Raw genomic sequence first — 23,205 nt, 5'->3', positions numbered from 1 at the left:
TTGTTGATCAATGGCGTTTTACAGATCCTTCAGAAAGCTAGTTGAAATCAATCACCGGAAAACAAGACCGTTCTTCACCGCCGCAACCGCTTCATCACCTTCCGGCGGAACCGTCTCTCTGATCCCACCGCAGTTTTCGCCGTTGTTCCCACACTTCTCACACCGATTGTCTCCGATTTCGAAATGGTTCGTTCCTCTTCATGGACCTCTCTTCTTGTCTTCTCCTCCTTGGAAACTGCTTCAGTCTGCCACACCTCTGCATTGGCGCGGAAACGGCGCTGTTTTCAAGAAGGTCGAAGCTCTGAATCTTGGATTGGATCGAATTAGAAGAAGAACTAGGTTTCCAAGACAGTTAGGGTTACAGTCTGTGGCGCCAACGGTGCATCCTGACGACTCGAAGGAGGAGAATGGTGGGGTAATCACGAGTTTTGTTAATGTGCCGAATTCGATATCAATGGCGAGATTAGTATCTGGTCCTGCGCTTTGGTGGTAAGTATATAAGTATCTCTTTATCAGAAGAAAGTGTTGGGGATTGAAGAATCTGAAAACTTGATTGTGGTTGTATTGTAGGATGATCTCGAATGAGATGTATTCTCATGCTTTCGTAGGTTTAGCTGTTTCTGGAGCTAGTGATTGGGTATTCATCTTTCTCTGTGATTTTTGTTTCAACATTGTTTTCGAATCATAATTTTTTGAGATTCTTGATTTTGTAGTTAGATGGTTACATGGCTAGGAGGATGAAGATTAATTCTGTGGTTGGCTCGTACCTTGATCCTCTTGCAGACAAGGTAAATTCTTTTGATCTATTATGGATGTTCTCTGAATGTGTTTAGGGGTTAGGGTTGGTTTCTCTGAAGACATGTGTGAGGTTTCATTTCATCTCAGTTTTCTTGGTTATGCTCGTGTTTAATTTCAGATTCTCATCGGGTGTGTCGCAGTAGCAATGGTGCAGAAGGATCTCTTACATCGTGAGTATTCTTACATCTCTTCTTGTCCTGGTAGATAATAAGATAGCAGTTACGATCAAAATGTTGGCATATCTAGAGTTGACAAAATCGAAGGGATGTATTTTTTCTTGTAAGGAAAATGTGCTTTGATTTTACACTCGAATTGAATGGTCTACAACCTTGGGAAATGTATGTGAGTTTTTGTAGTTTTAATTTTCGTTCCTTTGATCTCCTTGAACAGACCTCTTTTAAACATTGCATGTATTTATATGACGGGGAAACCGACTAATTTAACTAAATTAGTTGCTGAACTTGGCTGTGTTTGTTAGTTAAGGTAGTCCTAGATTGGAATACTGCCTTGCAAAAATCTTAAAAGGCTCTGATACTAAACTTTGTTTTGGTGGATTCATGTGACATTTGTGCTCTAAAGCTGGACTGGTAGGGATTGTGCTGTTACGGGATGTTGCACTCGTCGGTGGTGCAGTTTACCTAAGGGCACTAAACTTGGACTGGAAGGTGAGTTCTTGTAACTTTGAGCTAGACCACTCAACTTATGTCTCTTGCTTTTGGAAACATTGTTGGGCCGCTCAGCCATATGATTTAACAAGAACATGAACTGAACTATTGATGGGAATCATATTGGTCTTGTTTCTTTCAGTGGAAGAGTTGGAGTGATTTCTTCAACCTCGATGGTTCAAGCGCTCAGAAAGTAGAACCATTGTTTATAAGCAAGGTATGATCTCTAGGTGACAGTTTGTTATCATGTTTGCATCTTTGGTTTGCGTAACAGGTTAGTTAACGGAACATGTTCATCAACAGGTGAATACAGTTTTCCAGTTGGCTCTAGTCGCTGGTGCACTACTTCAACCCGAGTTTGGGAATCCAGATACCCAGACATGGATCACTTATCTAAGGTAATAGGTCTTTTTCCAATTACCACGCAGCCTGGACTAATTACTGCCGTTAAGTTACAAACATATGAAGTGTGTTCGCTGAAACCTCGTTATTGGTCTTATTTTGTTTTGTATCCAGCTGGTTAGTTGCTTCAACGACTATGGCTTCAACTGCAGCTTATGGTGTACAATACTGGAAGAAGAGACCTATCTCTATGATCAAGAGATCATAGTGTCCAACCAACGTTTATAAACTCACACGCCGGGCCATATATCGAAAGAAGCTTGAACATGTCTTGTTGTTTTCCGGAATACGCAGCTCTCGCTGTTTTCACTGCTAACATCAATATAGAAAAAGAGACTAGTTGTTTACAAGAGTTGAACAGAGAAGGAGTTGTTGTTTACAAGAAGCCTGCGAACTATTATAAAACGATGTCCTGTTGTTTTCTTGTACAAAAAAAGAGGGGTTCGATTTGTTTTTTCCCGAGCTTCTTGTAAGATTTGTCTGAAAATGAGTAAAGGCGAACTTTGTAAATAAATTGACTTTGGGCTCTTATGACGAGTAAAATCAGTGATACTTGAGTGGGGAGACAAAGAACTTTAACTTTGACCCGAAACATTACGACACTTCTGGAGGCTGTGTACAATTTGAGTGTGTCCAATATCCATAACAACATAAGAGAGGGAAGCAAATTTGTATACACAACAAGATAAAGAGATGGGAGAAAAGAGAAAGACCAAAACACACCCAACTACTAGAAACTAGGGTATGTGGGTCACAACTCACAAGTAGCGTGTCAGAGTTAATAGACCGTGTAACATCTGCCTTTTTTACCATTTATATTATATCTGACCAACAAGCCGTGCATTGGTGCTCCGGTTTGGAAAAAGTAAGATCAGAATCAATCTTGGTGGATCTCATCAAAAGGTGCAGGAGCAAACCTCACGTTTTCAGGCCGTGCAACCACAACTGGTTCATCTGCAAATAGGGCTGTGAGGAATGATGGAGTCTTTAAAGGATGACGGTTAGTCATTCGCGGATAAACCTCAGCCAGAAAGTAGTAAGCGTGACCAGCTATCATACCCTGCAATTGTTGTGGATAGGGTCAAAATTAAGTGGAGGATAAAGATTAAAAGGGATTGGAGAAGAAACTTTTGGATAGTTGAGTATATACCAGAAGATCCACCCAAGCACTGGCACCAACAAGGATAGAGAACCCAAGAAGCACCTGCAATGCCGGATTTTGCAGAAAATGTTATCTCTTCTTTCTGGTTGAAGTTAAAGGGGGAAAAAAGGGAAGCAAGAACTTATAACTCACCCATGGTAGGTAAGCTGCAGTGAAAGTGAACAGACCAAGAAAACTCATGTGAATATAAGGATTTTGTTTGCTCCATACGTATACCTGTAAAACATGAGAGACTATTAGCTGCTGATATCTAGAGATGACTTAAATTTGTGGGAAAACAAGGTGGGATAAAAAAAGTTACCAACCATCATGAAAGTCAATGAGTTGCTGAGAAATATGATTTTAGCAAATGATGCAGACAAGTACGGTATCATTCCACCGATAAGAACAATACCAGTCAAAACAGACGCTCCAAACAGAAGCATGTAAAGGAAATCAGCAGTCTTTCCCCTGAATGAGTTTTCTTCGAGGAGTTTGCAGTACCGTGCAAGAAAGAACATATGGAACATGAAGTCCAAATCTGCCAAAAAAAAAAAAAAAACCAAGAAGATAATGAAATTTTCAATAATAATAAGCAATATCAAACTAGGCAATCAAAAATTACACAATCAATTCAGTCAAATCACTATTAAACGCAGCAGCTAAACGTTGTCAGCAACATAGAGCTAAGTAATGTGACAAAACACACAAAATACGTAAAGCATGAGATGCAAAGGTTCAACTCAATCTAAAAGCTTCAGATTTTGTACAACTGAAAAAGGGAACATTTCAGAAACTAAAGAATCACTACTTTGTGAGTCTACCTACATCAATGAATACACCATATACAGAGCTTTTGTGCAGAGCTACAGAGAGAAAATCCACAAAAGACAGAAACTTGTCGTGTCCAATTTTTGTCTTAAAAGAGTGAGTGTAAGAAAAAAAATTACCCATCTTGCGGAAATACAAGAAATTAGTAACGAGACGCCAATATTGGTATTGCTTCACGAAAAGGGTAGGATTCAAGTAGAGGTTATACGGTGATATAATCTGCACCAATCAGAATATGAAACCCACAAAGGGTCATTTAGGAAGAGAAACAAAATCAAAAATGTCGAATTTCACAAGACAAAAGATTCGGGAATCAGCAGGTACATCGAGGGAACATCCGACGGTGGTGATAACAGCAGCCGTGAGATAAGAGCGAGTGATGATCGGCATCTGTTTATACCATTCTTCTACAGCCTGAGCCATATCCTTCTTCTCCGTAAATCGCAATCGACCCGATCAATCTAACAAGAGTTAAAAAAATTCAAACCGTAATGAACCCCAAACGGAATCAACGAAAAGCTTCTTCTTCGTCTTTTTTCTCAGTGTTTCAGATTTCAAAAAAATTTGACGCTACACAGAAAAGAAAACAAACGAAATCGATACTGTTGAGAGCTTCTTCTTCTTCTTCATTCGTATATTTATTTATTTACGCAAAATTAATTAAATTAAAAGTTTGACATTTGCAGTGTTTTTTTTTTGTTTAATTTTGACCCAAGCCGAACGAATCTAAGCGCGTGGTTGTTACTACCCAATGATAAGAGATTAATGACGTCAAGGGTTAACACTTAACACTAACGTAGAACCTTGTAAATTAATACTCGTTAAACTAATAATCTCTATAAATTAATAAATTTATTCGGTCCCAAGTTGGAATTAGTATAATTTTAGACATAATTCGATAATATAATAAAATAATAATTTTTTTGAAAATCATTTGTAAATATATGGTCCCATCAATAATATAAATTAATAATTATATAAAATTATATAAATATANAAAAAAAAAAAAAAAACCAAGAAGATAATGAAATTTTCAATAATAATAAGCAATATCAAACTAGGCAATCAAAAATTACACAATCAATTCAGTCAAATCACTATTAAACGCAGCAGCTAAACGTTGTCAGCAACATAGAGCTAAGTAATGTGACAAAACACACAAAATACGTAAAGCATGAGATGCAAAGGTTCAACTCAATCTAAAAGCTTCAGATTTTGTACAACTGAAAAAGGGAACATTTCAGAAACTAAAGAATCACTACTTTGTGAGTCTACCTACATCAATGAATACACCATATACAGAGCTTTTGTGCAGAGCTACAGAGAGAAAATCCACAAAAGACAGAAACTTGTCGTGTCCAATTTTTGTCTTAAAAGAGTGAGTGTAAGAAAAAAAATTACCCATCTTGCGGAAATACAAGAAATTAGTAACGAGACGCCAATATTGGTATTGCTTCACGAAAAGGGTAGGATTCAAGTAGAGGTTATACGGTGATATAATCTGCACCAATCAGAATATGAAACCCACAAAGGGTCATTTAGGAAGAGAAACAAAATCAAAAATGTCGAATTTCACAAGACAAAAGATTCGGGAATCAGCAGGTACATCGAGGGAACATCCGACGGTGGTGATAACAGCAGCCGTGAGATAAGAGCGAGTGATGATCGGCATCTGTTTATACCATTCTTCTACAGCCTGAGCCATATCCTTCTTCTCCGTAAATCGCAATCGACCCGATCAATCTAACAAGAGTTAAAAAAATTCAAACCGTAATGAACCCCAAACGGAATCAACGAAAAGCTTCTTCTTCGTCTTTTTTCTCAGTGTTTCAGATTTCAAAAAAATTTGACGCTACACAGAAAAGAAAACAAACGAAATCGATACTGTTGAGAGCTTCTTCTTCTTCTTCATTCGTATATTTATTTATTTACGCAAAATTAATTAAATTAAAAGTTTGACATTTGCAGTGTTTTTTTTTTGTTTAATTTTGACCCAAGCCGAACGAATCTAAGCGCGTGGTTGTTACTACCCAATGATAAGAGATTAATGACGTCAAGGGTTAACACTTAACACTAACGTAGAACCTTGTAAATTAATACTCGTTAAACTAATAATCTCTATAAATTAATAAATTTATTCGGTCCCAAGTTGGAATTAGTATAATTTTAGACATAATTCGATAATATAATAAAATAATAATTTTTTTGAAAATCATTTGTAAATATATGGTCCCATCAATAATATAAATTAATAATTATATAAAATTATATAAATATATGTATATATATACACATTAATTTTTATTAGAGTTCATTTTTAATATTTAACTGTATAAAAATCTTTGAGTACTATCTTCAAAACATAATAATTGTTATTTTCATTTCAATTGGTTTTATAAAAATATTAATTATAACGATTAAATTTTATTTTTAAATTTTTTTTAACAAATTAGAAAATTCTCTTTATAAATTAATAATTATTAAATTATCGATAAATTAAAACCTCTATAAATTAATAGAATTTCATGGTCCAAACATTATTAATTTATTAAGGTTTTACTGTAGTTTGCTTAATCGAACCGGAATTTAGTTCTATCAATATAACCAGAACTTCTTTATTTGTACATTAAGTGTTTTTTTTATATACCAAAACTATATTCTAACGATTTTTTTAAAAATGATTTCAGGAGAAATTATTAGATCAATGCTTTAAAGTTAATTTTCTATTTTTATAATTTAAGAATTTTATGACATTAAAAAATAATATATTTGTGCATTATAATCTAACACTGGATTATATTCGGATTCATATATTCTATTAATCCAAGATTGAATAGTACCCTCAGATTTTGAGTTAAAACTGGAATATACAATAATAATCACAGAGAAGAAAAATGTAAATTCTTTTAGAAAGAAAAAAATAATGTTAGAATTTTGAGCATTTTTTTTTTTTTTACTCTTGAGCTTTATCAGCTTTACCAACAAATCCATTATCTATATTCACAGAAGAAGAATCATTCTCAAGCTGACTCAAACCATCTCTTTCTTGAAGAATCTCTGCAGAGTCTGCGTTTGAATCAGAAGCCTTCATTTGCATTGGCTTCATGAGCTGCACCTGCGCACCAGCTGGCTCAACGTTTATATCTGAAGCTTTCATTTGCATTGGCTTCAAACTAACTGCGTTACTGTTTTCATTAGCTGTGATTTCTTCTTGAGCTTGAATCTCCATTGAATCCCTGAATACTTTGCTCAGAAAGCTTACGTCGTCAGACATTACTCCAAATCCTGTCAACAGCTTCGAACCTAGCTGTAGACTTGTCTGTAAAAACCGAAACAAAACAAACTCGTTCAGACCGAAATCTCAGTGTAATCAAGAAAGAGAACCTTTTTTTTTTTACCTCTGCATTTTCGAGGATTGCATCTGTGACTCCTACTTTCTTTAGTTCAAGGAGATGCGGTAAGTCTTGAGCTCTTGCGTAAATCGGACTCTGGTAATATATTAAAAGCAATCATCCTCTGGCAATTTCTCACATGTTTGATTTGATCAAGGAAAGAAGGAAGAGCCAAAAATTACCCCGGGGAAGGCGAGACGGAGTCTTTGAACGGCCTCAGTAGTTCTCTTCTTGCCTTTATACATTATCATGATAGCTTTAGGAGATGAAACACCTGCAGACTGCAAAACCGATGGTCTAGATCCGTCTCCATACAATATCGGGAAACCTTGTTTCCTTGATTCCTACAAACACAACCAACATAAAGAAAGAAACAGTTTAGAGATGCCTACAATTTCATCAGATCACTACCAAGTTATCTGTTTCAGACCTTTACTACAGCAGGATTCAGATCAAAACCAATATAAGGCCATCCCACAAGATCACTATCTGAGACCAATGGCGTCGACAAAAAATTGGCCAGCACCTGCAAAATCATATCGACTTGATAAGAATAAGATCACCCCTCACCACTCAGCACAACTTTTGCAGGAAAGCAAATAATGACTTTTACCTGACCCATTTGTCCAAATCCAATGATGACTATTGATTCACTGACGTCAAAGTTCACATCCTCACCTATTCTCTGCAGAATTGTCAACAGATTCATGACGACTGCAAAATCTTATTTTTCATATAAGAGCACAGATAGAAATTTTTAAAAAGTTACATCTCCAGGATCAAGTTTCTCATCAAGAAAATCAGCAGCTCTTTTGCCAAGTTGGTTAAGATAAGGTGTTAACGCCATAGACAAAACAACTACGATAATGAGCAGCTTGTTCAGCTCATTTGGAAGCACTCCTAGCCTGCACAAATGATATGTAACAATCATGACCACCTAATTAGTAACGGACATGTCGAGTCTAATTTTATGTTTTGAGAATTTTGAGCAGTTAGAAAAGAAACCTGTTGGCTAAAGAGAACACAACAAATGCGAATTCCCCTCCTTGGGAAAGAAGAAAACCGATTCTTACACTTTCTTGTAATGTGAGACCAACTCGGGGACCGATTGCGGTTATGATAAGTGTTTTGATCACAATCAGACCGCCCAAGAGTGAGAGAACATTAGGCCATTCTCGAAACAAAACCTGCAAAAACATGGATAAGAAATGTTTCATATGTTTCACCGGAAACCTTTGAATCTTTATGCGATGCAATATAACATTTTACCTCCATGTCAATGGAAGTTCCTGTGGTCACAAAGAATAAACCGAGAAGTAACCCTCTAAACGGCCTAATATCAGCTTCTATTTGTGTTCGGAAATTTGTTTCCGCTAGAAGTGCACCAGCAAGAAAAGCTCCAAGCTTCAAAGTAAGATTGAGTTAGGGACATTAAAGTGAGGATTTTAGATGAAAAATTATATTTCGGAAGGGGAATTAATTCAAACCGTATCGCTGAAACCAAGCTTTTGAGTCAGAAGTGAAGTCCCAGCAACTGTGAGAAGGCAAAGGGCCACAAAAGCTTCCGAGCTTCTGGTTTCTGCAACAACCTGAATATTGTTTTAAGGTTAGTATTAAGCTCTTGACCAAATAATACAGCGTCCTGTAAAGTTATAAGGACACGAAATAACTTACATCGAAGATTCTACGGAGAAAGAACTTTCCTCCAAGAGAGAGAATGCCCAACCCACCAAGAGCCTTTGCACTTTCTTTTGCAAGCTCCGGCCATATACTTTCCCCACCAAGATTCTTGCAAAATTATGGAGATTCAGATATTAAGTGCAAAGGTTTAATCGATACTAATAAAAGTCACGCATTTTTTTATAGCTTTGTCTAAACAATACTCCACAAAAGCTCAAAAAAGTAGATAGCCAAGTTACCTGGCTTTCCAACACCGGAAGAACGACTAGTAACGGTACAACAGCTATATCCTGCAAACAATGGAATGAGTAAGGGAAACGTTTGTCTAATTCAGGAGTTTGCACAAGATTTTTGCATATCTTGGATGAATTTTTAAAACACATATTTTCATAACTTATGAGTATCGGATAACAAGTCATAGAATAGAATACAGGGATTAATAAAGGATAAGCAAAACCTGTAGAAGAAGAATTCCCAAGGTTGCTGAGCCAAATCTTGTAGGGAGCTCACCTTTTTCTGCAAGAAGCTATACACTTCGAAATTGTCAGTAGAAATATAAATTCTTGATTGAGTTTGCCTCTTCTCGTTACCAATGTACAAATATGACTTAAAAGTCTTGCAACTGTGATAATACCTGTAGAACAAAAGCTGAAGATGACAATGAAAGAGCAGCGCCAATGACTACGGCCTCATCAATGCTTCTAATGTTGACCTGGAGTTTTACAGAAAGTATAGATCATACTAGCATATATCTGAAGAAGTCCAGCATAAAGCATCTGAGATTGCGAAAACATGCGTCTGCTAAAATTTTAAATACATGGAACAAAATCTTAAGAACACCCCAAGTGAAAAGCCTTACCAAGTCATTCCTTGAATGAAAAAGGAATTCAAGAATTCGTGTTCCTATGGCTCCATTAGGTGGGAGTTCAAAAGCAGTGAATGCAAGCGTGCATAACAAAACCTTTAAAACAAGGAAAAGGGTCAGTGTAAAACAATACAATGTAAGGTAACGTTAAACAAATGATGTATGACACTAACATCTTTGCAAACAATGATATAGCAATTGTGATATGGTCTATAAAGTTTCATAACAAAGTCTTAGAGATTATTGACTCTTGAGATGTTTATCTGACAAAAGTGAAGATATAAGAAGAAATGTAAACGGTTTAAGGTCCAAACCTGAGTTAGTCCCATGCCAAAAGCATATTTTGCGAGAGCTTTGAGACGTGCAAGTGAAAGCTCTAGACCCATCTCAAAGAGCTGCCAAAGATAATCAGGAAAAGCAGAGTCATTACCACTTATTCGATGATGCGTAAAGCTTTTCAATCAACGACATGAATCAAATGCTCACCAGGAAAAGAATCCCCCATTCCGAAAGAACTTTAACATCTGTGAGATTTCTAATCAAACCAAATTGATTGAGGACAACACCAGCAAAGAAGAAACCAAGTATCTGGGAGACCATCAAAACTACAAATATTATCGCCAAGTAGTAATAACCAAGACTATAAAGTAACCCCATGTAGTAGTATATTGTGTTATACCGGACTGGCTTTGAGGATTCTGAATGCAGGGACAATAATAACAGTGACCATCAAGAAGGTCAAAGTATCGAATCCAAGATCATTGATTACATCAACAGCACTTGCTACATCATAAGTATGTACCACTCTCCTCCCGGAGGATTCAGACCATCTACCTTGGAAATAGAATCTTCTAGAAGTATCCAAAAAAACCCTTCTTTTAACTAAATCTGTACCCCCAAAAGAATGCAACTTGAACCCACAGTTTGCGCCTTCCGAATACACAGGCACACACGACGATTTCACCGTGAAAACACAATGCTTCAATCGACCACTGTGTTGTTTAACTATCTCATACCCCTGCAATCGAATCAAACCCACTAAAATCAGAACCCAAGAGATTCAACAAAACAGGAATCACTGTCACCAATATCAAGACTTTCACATAAAGAAGTGATTTTTATCCCAGTCAGCCGGAGAAGAAGAAGAAGAATACCTTGGGAGAGGGGCAACAAGAGATGGACCCTAGCATAGTACTAATTGCCATTTTTGAGATGAAATCCACAGAACTAAAAAAAAAGAAAAGAGCCTAAAGGCAATAACTTTTGTCACCCATAAACCCTAAAGACTCAAAACTTTTAATTTTTCAGATAATATTAGTACAGAACAAATACACCGACGAAGAAATTGACTAAAAGCTAAGGAAGACAATAGACCACGTCAGAGACGAGAACACCTTGCGTGTATTCTCGCCAGATATACGATTCTATATACGTATACATGCATAGGGAGTGAGAAAGGAGGGAAATTTTCAAGTCTAGAGAGATAAAAGATTCATTTTTTTTTTTTTTTATAAATCTCATTATTTTTTGTGGATAAAACTAAAGAAGTCACTGATAATGAAGCGTCGTTACAAGCCACACAGACAGATTCTGATTGTAGAAGAAGACAATCCTTTTGGTTCTTCTGTTGCTAACATGTAAACCGGTTATTGGTCCGGTTTAGTAAACGGCTACTATACTTTGCACGTGCCATTATGTTTTGTGTTTTTTATTCACGGGCCGAACTTTTTGTTTGGTGGGCCTCATATGAGCTCACCAAATTTTTTGTTTTTTTTTTATATAATTTTGATTTTTTTTTCACATATTTAATTTTGATTATGTCGAAACAATTGTTTACAAAGTTTGAAGAACAACAAGAAATGTATAATTATCAGTCAGAAAATAAATAAAAACAAATTTAAACGTTCTCAAACCTAAAACGTGCAGCTTAAGAAACGAAATAAAACCTAAAAAAAATTTGAAAAATAAGAGGAGGAAGGGAAAACAATTGGATTCAGTTACTCAATAAATTTCTCCGTAAGTTCTTCTTAAACTGTTCAGGAAATAGAACCGCACGCCACTCCTCTTCGGATCTTTTTATCAAACCACCAGCTTCCGGAGCTGCCTTCATATTTTGTTTCGGTTTGCTGCTACGGCTAGGCCACGACCGCAAACAAATTGAGGTATCTTAGTTTAGTGAAAACTCATAAACAGGAAAATAATGAGTGTTAATTCAGACAAAGCGAGCGAGGCAGAGAGTGAATGAGTACGAAGAGAAATTTTGAGGTTGGAGAGTTAAGTTGCTAGGGTTTGGCTAAAATCCTATAACACATATATTTTGATTTTGAAATCCACTAACCAATAACCCTCATTACATCCACCACGCATAAATTATAACTACTAGATATGGCTGTCATGTAATCTTTGAAGAATCAAGAACGTCTAATCCCCACATGTACATGTATATTAATTGTCATTGACACATTATTATTGCATGTGAAAAGAGATGAATACTTACCGTTTACAGCTGGCGTGACTTCATCATTTTTGGTGCTGTGACTAGCTAGTGGATCACTGACAACGAGACAATATAATGTGTTACTAGTTTTGATTAATTTGTCATTTGTGACAATGTGGTTTTACATTTTACTATATGATTACACTAATGAGCGGTAGTACAAAGACAAACGGAAGTTGTGAGGCATTGAGATAAAGAACACGTATTGTCATCACTGGTCATATATGAACGAGACCCTAACACGTTTGTACCATGCAGATGAACATATGCATTGTTACTCGCTGGTGATCTATAGTGTTTTGATCCCAACAACTCATATATATAAAAATTTGAAATTCTATAACTAGCGATCTTTCTCAGCTAGAAAGCAATGGCTTCGATTGGGCGTGGCTATCCCAAATGAAATATAATTATACATATATATCCTTTAATAAGCTGGGGTTAAATTGGAGTTGGACTTGACAGAATATAATACTTAGTGGAAACAGAAAATGCAAATAGATTATCTGAATGATTAACATTCTGATTTCTAGTGGTTTACAAACAAATTCAAGTATTAGTTCCATGCCATTCAAGATTATCTGATTAATAGGATAGTACGTGTTGGTATTATGAAAAAATGGATTATTCATAATATATTTACATATAGAGCGTTGACGATTCTAGGTAGGCTCCCTGTTTTAGAAATCGCAAGGTGTTAGTCTGCGGTCAAGGTAGACCTAATGCCTAGCAAAAAAATCAGGAATTAAACAGGATTAGTCGGGGATTAGTTTTAGGATTATTTTATTAAATTAATAATAAAATACAAATATAAAATATTAAAATATATGAATAATTATGTTTATGTTAAAAATATCAAATAAAATATAAAACTATAGTACTGTAACACATAAAAACATAATTTTAAAAGAAAACTTTATGATTTTCATTAAAATTTTGTACATTACTAATTGTAAAACATCATAAACTCTTAATTTAAATGTCTAAATAACAAAAAATATATATTTGATATATATTTGGCTTCAAAAATAATCGGTATATACAAAATTAAGCGGAAGTAATCAGAGTAGACAAGTTATAACTAAACTAGACGGGCATAATCGGATAATCGCGGAGATTTTTAAAACAGGGAGTAATACTGATACACGAAGAAACACATACCATATATATATATATATATATATATATATATATTTGAAGTACATTTTGGGTTATACCCTTTTATTTGTACTTATTTACAACGTTAATCCCTAAATAATTTTCAAAAATAACACTATTTCAGATTTTGTTTCCTAAATATTTTACATATCATTCCAACTAAAAAAATACAACCGAATCAATATGAAAACCAAAACTATGATATATTTAACCACACTTTCTATTGTGTATTGAAGATATTCTATCTCTGAATCCTTTACAAACAAAGAAAACAACAATTTGATTCCTATTTTGTTTTCCAAAACCTGTGAACTTTGATTCTTAATCTAAAAAAAACTTTGATTCACATTTATTTAAATATTATAACTAATATCTATAAACTTAATAAAATTTTAAAATATTACAAATATGTAAACTAAAATTTTTTAAAATACTATAAAATATGGTTATATAGTAGATGAGTTATGAAAATGAGATGTTGGAATTAATAAAATATCATTAAATTTGTGCTAACACGAGTTAAATCTTCATTTTATTATTTGTCAACACTATTAATATTAGAATATTTGTCATATAAAATTAAGTTGATTTAACTAAGATTATGACTTCATCATAGCGTACAAATGACTTACTATGTATTTAGATCCCTTATCTTTTGTTATAATAATTAAAAATAAAAAAAGAATCTCAAACACTAAACAAAACAAACTTAATATAACAACAAATGATTAATATAAACATTCAGCCGCGCAAACAGTCGAAAAATTTAGTTATTCCTCTATTTGAAAAATATCCAATATTTAACAAACAAATAAAATATAAAATAAAAATAATAATAAAAATTATATGCATGCAATGTACCACGGGTTAAAATATAGTTTTAATTAATAATTAATTAATGACATCAACTACAATATTTAATTTTGTCTAAAGTATAAACGGACAAATTAGAAAGTTGATTGATAACAAAAGTGAGTTCACACTTCACCATTACATTACATCATATATGATATCTATTTGTATAATTAATAGTTTAGAGATAAATATAAAAATCAGAATTTTGATTCTAAAGTGTCCAAATAAGCATAAAACATAAAAAAACAGTAAAGTCTTATTTAAAATGATTATATTTATGTTTATTATTACTTACAATTAATAACATTAAAGTTGTAATAAAAAAACTAGCTCCAACAAGATGGGAGTGGCAAGCTCTTCTCAGATTGGGTCCTAAAACTTCGAAGAAGAAGAGATGTACTAGGAGATGGAGTAGGAGACGCTCTCCATCTCCGCCTAGAGACCCTTCGCCCGGACCAGTCAGAACTCGAAAAAATTTCAGTGTTTTTAATCGAGGTGCGAGTTGCCGAGTTTAGGATCAGTTTATGTAGATGCTTTAGTTAGATTTATTATTCACTCTATTGAGTGTGTGTTTTATGTAGTTAGATTTATTATTCATTCTATTGAGTGTGTTTGATGTGATTTAAGTTTATGTAAACATTTAGTTTCACTCTATTGAGTGTGTTTTTTAAATGTTATATAACTAAATTCTCTATTTCCCTGGCGAATAGATAATAACCACCATTGATTATCAACGTAACCAAATCATCAGAAAAGTGATATATAACAAGTTTCTAAGTTGGGCCATCGTTTGTGGATGATAAAAATGATACAAATTACAGAGTTGTAAGATTTTTTGTTTTGTTTTAGTTTTGAAGAGTTTTTTGGCGTCCGCGGTTAGACTGTAAAAGAGAGAAAGAATAAATTTTATTTTACTTTTAATTAAAGTCGTTTTCTTCCTCCTTCATTTGGCAAGTCTCATTCTCCATTGATGGAGATTTTGCTAAATTATACTCAACAAATCTAGATATGAAGTTTTATAAAATCAACAATTTTATTGAGTTAGAAATTTTGGTTGTAAGATCAATTACGTTAGGATTATGTCATGATTTAGGGTTGTACATATTTTGTGCTGAATTTGGCTCAAAACTTATAACTTGGCTCAAACTTATGAATTATATTTATTAATTATACTAATTTATATTATTTTAGAATATGAGATAGTTATATACCTTAAACATCTTATTATATAAAGCTTGATGTCAAAATTACTCATTAACAATATCGTGACATATGTAAATTGCATCATTCAGATGTTGACATATGTCAATTCTAAATTTATTAAAATTTTAAAAAATAAAAATGTAAAAATTCAAAACCTACCATAAAAATGTTTTATATAAAAGTAAAATAGAGAAAAGAAAACCTAATTTTAATTTGAAATCTTTTAAAGAAAAAAAAATCTTTGTAAACTTCCAAATGTAAAACAAATCTATTAACAGTTTTAAAAATATTAAAAAGCAATTATAAGAAAATTATAAAATTTAAACAGCTTTAAATTTTTAAAAGATCATTATAAGGAAATTATATATATATATATATATCATAAAATTCGAAATTATAATATAGTTGATCTATTTTAATTTTAAGTTGCTAATTTTACAAGAAAAATGATTACTTTTTATATAAGATAAAAAAATGATTGTGAAAATATACAATTAATTACTGTTTCTAAAACAAATGTAAATACTCACCTTTACATAAAGAAAAAGATGGTTGAAGTAAAAAATATAAAAAGATCGTCTCATATTTTTTCATCAATCAAATAATTTATTCAAAAATACTGTTATTGTAATATATAAGATAGGAGTATGTAATATTAACGTATGCGTTTTTGTAACTATAAAAATGCTAAAGTGAAGAAACATATAATAAGTTATTTAATGTCTTCATAAAGATAATTTGTTGGTAGTAGTAAAGACTAAAGAGTATATTTTAAAAGTAAAATATATTTATGTGTACAAATACACTTTTAGTGGTAATGTATATAGTAGATTTGTAAATGGATATACATTAGTGTATTATAGCAAAAAAAATAACTATTTTCTATAACTAAAAGTTTATCTCTTTACTTTTACACATTGTTTTTACTTATGAAAAGAATTAAATATATATTCTTTGTTAAATTTAATTTAATTTTAATAACTTTGAACTCATCTACAACTATTTTCTTTAACTAAAAGTGTATCCATTTACCTTTTTTTTTCTCAACCAAATAATAAATTAAAAGGAAATTCTTCGGTTAGTTATTCAAGCTGGAGGGAAGGGGTTTACAAAAGAAACTTCAGAGATAAGAGAACACGAAGCACGAGCAAGACAATCTGCATTTGTATTTGACACACGCGGGATCAAAGAAATATAGAATAGTGGGAAGGACTCCAGTGAGTTAAACTCATCAAGCAGGTTGGAGAAGGACGGCTAATCTTTAGGGACTGCACAATAGTGAGCAACTCAGCAAAATCAGTCTCAAAATGTTGACAAGCGATCCTAGCAGCACGTATCCGCTCCATGACCGACAACAACGCTTCTAACTCCGAATGTAGGGGGGATGGGCTCCATCTTAGACACTTGGCCCCCAACAACAATGTTCGCTCCTCACTAACGCAACACCACCAGCCCAATCCTGAATGCACATTGGTTGCTTTCCAAGAACCATCAATCTGACAACCAAGTGAAGAAACCTGGACATCCGAAGACGGAGATGGAGCTGGCATGATCCGCCGTAAAAGAGTTAGCCTCTTCCTAGGCTAAGTTATCGTCCAAAGCCTGAACAATTATATCATTCGCCTCGATCTCTAAACCTTGAAAAACGTTTTTATTTATGGCCCATAAAATCTATGGTAATTGAAGAAGTTGATCAGGATCACCCTGTTGAGAGGTATCCCTCCAGACAAAAAATCCAAATTCGAGTACATCGACTCATATGGAAAACTCTCTGACGAGACTAGAGTCGGAGATAAATCCCAAACTTCACACGAGCGAGCTAGAACATTCAAAAAAACATGATTAATAGTCTCAACTGCAGAGTCGCACTATTTACACCAAATATTATATTTGACAATTCTGTGTATCAATTTATTTTTATAGATAGTTTTTACTTATTAAAAATATTTATTTTATATTTTTTGTTAAATTTAATTTATTTAAAAAACTTTAAACCCGTACATCGGGCGGGTCCTAATCTAGTACTCCCTCCGTTTCAAAATATAAGATGTTTTAGCCAAAGCACGCATAATAAAAAAATGTTTACTTTTAAAAAGTTTAACCAATCAAAAACAAGACTACATAAATAAATAATAAGAAAATATAAAAGTAGTCTAAAAGTTGTCTCAAAAATTGAAAACATCCTATATTATGAAACAAGCAAAAACCTCTAAAACATCCTATATTATGAAAAGAGGGAGTATTGTATAAGGTTGTAAATTTGATTGTGATTGTAGAGATTTTCCATAGTTATTTTGATTTTGAGCTAACGATTTAAAAAATCACTACTTGTCTTATAATATTTATATATATATATATATATATATATATATATATATATATAAGATTGCAAATTTATACAAGAGGTTTAAAAGCCAAATCTCATTAATTGATGAATCTTATTACATGTTGCATTCACCACCACACAAAGTGCATATACACAACATGATGATGATGTTTTTACCAGAGATTTTCGAAGACGATAGTACAAGAAAATCTGATTAGAGGATCATACATATCCTATGATCAGACTAGAGAAGGGAAGGTTTTGCCGGACTGAAACTGATTGAAACGCTGTTAACGCAATGACGTTCATCGGTTGGAGTACCGTAACCTTCTCCTTTGAAAACATGGCCTAAATGTCCATCACACGCTGCACAAGTGATCTCAGTTCTTCTCCCATCTGGATCAGGCTGGTAATATATCAAAGCAAAAAAGAGATTTTGGTTACTAGTTAGCTAGTAGTCAGTAATTTAACCCAAAAAACATACAAAGGAGAAGAATGTCTTTACGGATCGGTTTATGGCACCGGGAAGTCCTTCAAAGAAAGCTGGCCAGCCACATCCGGGATCGAACTTTGTGGTTGACTTATAAAGAGGAGTCTTGCATCCGACGCAACTGAAGATCCCTTCCTCGAAAAACTTGTCATATTCCCCAGTTCCTGGCTTTCTGATATATTTTGACAACAACAACAAAAAAAACATCAGGGGAGACCAAATCAAGAACATACTCAGTGCCTTTTTGCAAATATTTCATTTTCAATGTACTCGAATGACTAAGTAATCTATACTTGGACTAGCCTAATTAAAATCTAAGGGTTATATAGTAACCAAGATAACCAACTAGACAACGTACTCGGTCCCTTTTTGACGGAGAATCCGAAACTGCTCAGGAGAAAGCACCGTACGCCACTCCTCCTCTGTTTTTTGGACCACTAAGCCAGGAGCTTCCATGATGACCACCACGGAGAGGCTGAAACTGCGACAGAGGGAATGGTCTGATGATGATGATCAGGAGGTATGTTCTTCTTGAATCAATGTAGTGATGTATATTTGTACCTAATTTTAATTGATGTATGATTCTAGTTTTGCATCTACATTCATATCATATGAACTGTTTGTATATAATCTATATAGACAGGTCAATGATTTATTAAGTTATTGAATCATTCACGTAATGCCAAAGTTGCTCATTTGCCAGCCGTCCAGTTCTGTTCCCCAGATTTGGCTTCATATAAAAAGAAGAATCCCAATATTTTTTGAAAAAGGGTTTAAAAAAAATCCCAATTTGAGATAAGCTTTAGAAAGATTGGGATAATATTGTTATAAACAATTTCAAGATTTCGGATTTGTGATTAGACATCACGAGCCAGACATGGCTGAACCGGCTTTTTTGGGCTATCATTATAATTTATGGCACTATAAGAGTAGCTTTGTTTCTTTTAATAATAATTTGACAAGAATTCTTATCTTCTTGTCATAAAGAGAAGAATTAATGCATGTAACGGTCTGTGTCAAGATAGTACATATGTGGACATGCCCCGCATGCGCAACATTGTGACAGAGCCGTGCTTCCCAGTTTTGGTTAGAAGACATGCAAATATATATTAAGCAACAGAAAAGAAAAAATAATTTTCTATAAATGGAAACTTTTTTTAGTGGAGGGCATTAAGATTGAAATGCTTACTAAAATGATAAAATATAAGAGTCAATTCTCCAGAGTCCAGACCCAACATATATATATTGACGTTAAGAAGAGAAGCAGTGTTGGTAGGAATAGGTGAGTTGGTGACTTGGTGTGGCTTGAGGTTGACATTATGAGAATCCATAAGAACGAAGAAGAGAAGAGAAACAGGAAGAAAATCGAAAGAGAGGCGGTTAGAAGTAATTTAGGTTTAGGAGTCGTATAGGCTCTTATACCATATGAATTAATTATGAATGTAAAAATTGACTTGTATTAGATAAATGATCTTTCTTTGATAAGTATTAGATGAATGATCTTACAAAATTTAGAAAATCAAGTAATAAATGTACAAAACAGATAACTGAGAGATGATTGAGGACTATAGGAGGATGATTAAGGAATGGATCCGACTCATCAACTCTGTTACTCTGATATGTGGTTTCAATATTTTTGATCCTTAAAGAGTCGATGAGTCAAATGAAGTAGTATAGGATTCAATGTGTTGATGACTTAATGGGTCATATGTGTCGGATTGTAATAGTTTCATCACTTTCATGGGTTAATAATCATTAATCCACCAAATTATCATACTATAATCATCAATAGCATCATACCATCATTGCCTTTTATACCATCCTCATGAATATGATACCATCATCATCATCAAATCTACGACATTATATAACATTGAAAATTATAGAAATGTCGTTATAACCAAAGGATCTAGATAAGATAAGATAAGATTCAGTTTGACCACACAAAAAAAAAACAGATAAGGTTCTTTAAACAGACATGTTTTAAAAACACTAATGATCCTTAAATAACAAAATTATTTAAGATCAATGTTGAGATAAATTATTTAACACCTCGAGATTTTTATTTTTCTGCTGCATTGATCCTCAGATATTGTACGATCAACAACTACTCGTCCTCAGGTGTCAGAGGAAGATTTGGCCGGGTGAAATTTGATGGAAACGCTGTTAACGCAATGGCGTTCATCAGTTGGAGTAGCATAACCTTCTCCTTTGTGAAAATGACCTAAATGTCCACCGCAAGCGGCACAAGTGATCTCAGTTCCATCTCCATCTGGATCAGGCTGGTAAAAATAATGTAGAATCAAATCAAGCAGAAAGAGTTTTTGATTAGTTATCAGTATTGATCATGAAATTAAACCAAATATTTACAAAAAGAGAAGAATCTTTACGGATCGGTTAATGGCACCGGGGAGTCCTTCAAAGAAAGCTGGCCAGCCACATCCTGGATCGAACTTTGTGGTTGATTTATAAAGAGGAGTCTTGCATCCGACGCAACTGAAGATCCCTTCCTCAAAAAACTTGTCATATTCCCCAGTTCCTGGCTTTCTGATTTGTTCCAATATATGTACAATTAAAACAAAAGACCAAAAGCAAGAAGCAACTACAGTACTTGTTTTAATTACTGTAAGATTCACTCTCAGCCTAATTAAGCTTCTTCTCTCAAAAAGGTGAAAAAGAAAACATACTGAATCTATAAAAAAAGAAAGCCTTACTCAGTGCCTCTCTCACGGAGAATCCTAAATTGCTCAGGTGAAAGAACAGCACGCCACTCCTCCTCTGATTTTTTGACCAACGAACCAGTATCTGTCGTCATGACCACCACCTCGGATGCTAACTACCGCCGCTGAAAATAACTAGAGGCTGGAATTGCTTGATGATAAGGTAGGTCCAACGAACCAGTATCTGTCGTCATGACCACCACCTCGGATGCTAACTACCGCCGCTGAAAATAACTAGAGGCTGGAATTGCTTGATGATAAGGTACGTTCTTGAAACATTAATTGCAGCGGATCTAATTTGTACACAATACTCTGTGATGTATGGTTCCTAGTTTTCCGTCTAGATTCATATGAAACGTTCTGAATCTATAGACTTGTGTATCTTGCACGTGTCAATAGAGCTTAAGACATGTGCAGCATAGCAGCTTTTGTATTACAAGAATACGTTTTTATTCAGTTAAAAATCATACAGACTACAGGTGCTGTCAAAATGCTCAAGGTGCTGAATTTAATAATAATGAAAAAAACAGTATAGGCTATACGACACACTCACACACACACCTACAAGATTCTTATTCTGTTCTGTCTCTCATTCACTTGAGTGAAAAAAAATCCAGAGAAAGAAATCTACAAGGAAGACTTCTCGGGTGTGAACTTAAGGGACACACTGTTTACGCAATGGCGTTCATCGGTAGGAGTAGGGAAACCTTCTCCTTTGAAAACATGACCAAGATGTCCACCACATGCTGCACAGTTGATCTCTGTTCTTCTACCATCTGGGTCTGACTGATAAAAACAATGTAATCCAAGAATGTAAGCAGAGCAAAAAAAAAAGAAGAGTTCATGTTTGTTATCAATTTTTGATGAGAAAGTGTATGTGTGTTTGAGAGCAGTTATTACGGTTCGGGTAATGGCACCGGGGATTGCGTCAAAGAATGCTGGCCAGCCACAACCGGCGTTAAACTTTGTGGTTGATTTATAAAGAGGAGCTTTGCATGCCGCACAACCGTAGATTCCTTCTTTGTCGAAATTAACGTATTCTCCTGTGCCTGGATATCTGAAATTAACAAAACACAAACCCACATGAACAAAGGGATTACATAACCATCCATTCTCTATTCAATATGATTTATACTCAAATACTAGAAAGACTGACACACCAAAAGACAAAGCAGACATTTTCATGGTTATTTTACATATAGCAATACATTCTCAGACAGGACCTAATAATGGTAAAGGCTCCTATAGGAACTAATAAGACTAAACGCCAAAGTTTTCTAGGTTTGAGCTCTCGTATGTCATATACATTCAGGGTAAAAGAGACTGAGGATAAGCTCACATTTGGAGTTTTAAGAGTAATAAAAGATGGTATCCCTGAAGAACTATAACCTTACATTGAAGCTGCTAATTCCAATCACTCAAAAGAATTGAGTATGAACCTGAACTGTTCAACATCTACAGCAGAAGATTTCTATGTATGATCCATGCACACAAAAGATATAAATTCCAACATATTATTGCTCATCAAGAATATATATCACTGTATCGTTTTGTATACTAATGTTGGCCATCACGTATCAATAATGTTCAACAATTACAAAAAGCAAAAGTTGAAGTTTTTTAACTCTGAGAATCACAAATGATGCGAACCAAGATGTAAACACCCTAAGTTTCAAAAACCAGATGCCTAATCCAAGGTAATATAATTCCCAAAGTTGCTAACTTTTAAAGCAAAATTGAACCATATAAATCGCTGATGAAAGGTGAAACAAAAAACCCTTACTCAGTGCCCTTTTGACGAAGAATCCTAAACTGCTCAGGAGAAAGAATCGCACGCCACTCTTCATCTCCTTTCTGAACCGATCCTGGAGCCGCCATAGCAACCGTAGAAGCTAATTCGGAAGAGAGACAAATCGAACCGAATACAACAACGATTGATGATAAAAGTAGCGTAAATGAGAAAAATAGAATCTTTGTATTGATGATGATCATCTAAATTTTCAACCTTTAAATTGAATCAAATCCAACAAGACCACACAAAATCAAATTTTTGAGAATTCTTCTTCTCCATCTTATCTATTCTTGTCTATTTACTTGATTATCCCTGATTTTTATAGTTAATTAAATTATCACCCTAAGGTTTTAAAATTGAAGTTGAAAAAACCCCTACAGGGTTTATATA

General features: G+C 34.1%; 6 protein-coding genes and 1 long non-coding RNA gene across 10 annotated transcripts in view; 2 read left to right on the top strand and 5 right to left on the bottom strand.

Annotated features, from left to right (window-relative positions):
* LOC104737339 (cardiolipin synthase (CMP-forming), mitochondrial-like) overlaps positions 1-2,322 on the top strand; it is a 2,784-nt gene extending 462 nt beyond the window's left edge. Inside the window, exons 2-9 of one of the 3 annotated variants that reach the window (XM_010457488.2) lie at positions 340-489; positions 571-637; positions 714-788; positions 917-968; positions 1,378-1,463; positions 1,606-1,680; positions 1,767-1,861; positions 1,980-2,322. In XM_010457488.2, the coding sequence (XP_010455790.1) occupies positions 340-489; positions 571-637; positions 714-788; positions 917-968; positions 1,378-1,463; positions 1,606-1,680; positions 1,767-1,861; positions 1,980-2,073 (694 nt within the window). In that variant the 3' untranslated portion in view covers positions 2,074-2,322. Of the gene's footprint in view, positions 1-6; positions 490-570; positions 638-713; positions 789-916; positions 969-1,377; positions 1,464-1,605; positions 1,681-1,766; positions 1,862-1,979 lie in introns of those variants that run through there. The other 2 variants (XM_010457487.2, XM_010457486.2) reach the window with 2 other exon arrangements.
* LOC104737340 (derlin-2.2) lies at positions 2,427-5,711 on the bottom strand. Of its 2 annotated transcripts, none has more exons than XM_010457491.2 (6): positions 5,444-5,711; positions 5,239-5,338; positions 3,333-3,547; positions 3,160-3,243; positions 3,016-3,069; positions 2,427-2,925 (listed from the first exon to the last, which is right to left on the bottom strand). In XM_010457491.2, exons 1-6 carry the CDS (start codon positions 5,540-5,542, stop codon positions 2,743-2,745), a joined length of 735 nt encoding a protein of 244 aa, XP_010455793.1. In that variant the 5' UTR covers positions 5,543-5,711; the 3' UTR covers positions 2,427-2,742. The 2 variants fall into 2 exon arrangements, with proteins under 2 accessions (XP_010455793.1, XP_010455792.1); XM_010457490.2 differs by lacking the exons at positions 5,239-5,338; positions 5,444-5,711 and adding exons at positions 3,957-4,056; positions 4,162-4,451.
* LOC109124494 (K(+) efflux antiporter 3, chloroplastic-like) lies at positions 6,725-11,310 on the bottom strand. Its single transcript, XM_010457485.2, has 18 exons — positions 10,929-11,310; positions 10,454-10,792; positions 10,261-10,362; positions 10,089-10,169; positions 9,769-9,870; positions 9,544-9,621; positions 9,367-9,435; positions 9,149-9,199; positions 8,904-9,017; positions 8,717-8,818; positions 8,499-8,633; positions 8,235-8,416; positions 7,999-8,134; positions 7,843-7,914; positions 7,660-7,755; positions 7,412-7,573; positions 7,236-7,325; positions 6,725-7,156 (listed from the first exon to the last, which is right to left on the bottom strand). The coding sequence occupies exons 1-18, from the start codon at positions 10,977-10,979 to the stop codon at positions 6,791-6,793; spliced, it is 2,328 nt and encodes a 775-aa protein (XP_010455787.1). The 5' UTR covers positions 10,980-11,310; the 3' UTR covers positions 6,725-6,790.
* On the bottom strand, positions 17,891-18,927 carry LOC104737336 (peptide methionine sulfoxide reductase B5-like). Its single transcript, XM_010457484.2, has 3 exons — positions 18,662-18,927; positions 18,319-18,475; positions 17,891-18,219 (listed from the first exon to the last, which is right to left on the bottom strand). Exons 1-3 carry the CDS (start codon positions 18,757-18,759, stop codon positions 18,058-18,060), a joined length of 417 nt encoding a protein of 138 aa, XP_010455786.1. The 5' UTR covers positions 18,760-18,927; the 3' UTR covers positions 17,891-18,057.
* LOC104737334 (peptide methionine sulfoxide reductase B5-like) lies at positions 20,201-21,286 on the bottom strand. Its single transcript, XM_010457483.2, has 3 exons — positions 21,018-21,286; positions 20,694-20,850; positions 20,201-20,585 (listed from the first exon to the last, which is right to left on the bottom strand). The coding sequence occupies exons 1-3, from the start codon at positions 21,116-21,118 to the stop codon at positions 20,421-20,423; spliced, it is 423 nt and encodes a 140-aa protein (XP_010455785.1). The 5' UTR covers positions 21,119-21,286; the 3' UTR covers positions 20,201-20,420.
* On the top strand, positions 21,098-21,479 carry LOC104737335. The gene is made up of 2 exons (XR_759721.2): positions 21,098-21,186; positions 21,286-21,479. It is a non-coding gene; the product is annotated as an uncharacterized LOC104737335 (long non-coding RNA).
* On the bottom strand, positions 21,507-23,076 carry LOC104737333 (peptide methionine sulfoxide reductase B3-like). Its single transcript, XM_010457482.2, has 3 exons — positions 22,807-23,076; positions 21,924-22,080; positions 21,507-21,809 (listed from the first exon to the last, which is right to left on the bottom strand). The coding sequence occupies exons 1-3, from the start codon at positions 23,013-23,015 to the stop codon at positions 21,651-21,653; spliced, it is 525 nt and encodes a 174-aa protein (XP_010455784.1). The 5' UTR covers positions 23,016-23,076; the 3' UTR covers positions 21,507-21,650.

This window comes from Camelina sativa, chromosome 13 (genome assembly GCF_000633955.1).
Source record: "Camelina sativa cultivar DH55 chromosome 13, Cs, whole genome shotgun sequence".
In the NCBI taxonomy this organism is placed as follows: domain Eukaryota; kingdom Viridiplantae; phylum Streptophyta; class Magnoliopsida; order Brassicales; family Brassicaceae; genus Camelina; species Camelina sativa.
Note: the sequence above shows the minus strand (reverse complement) of the source record. Positions and strands in the feature narration are given on the sequence as shown.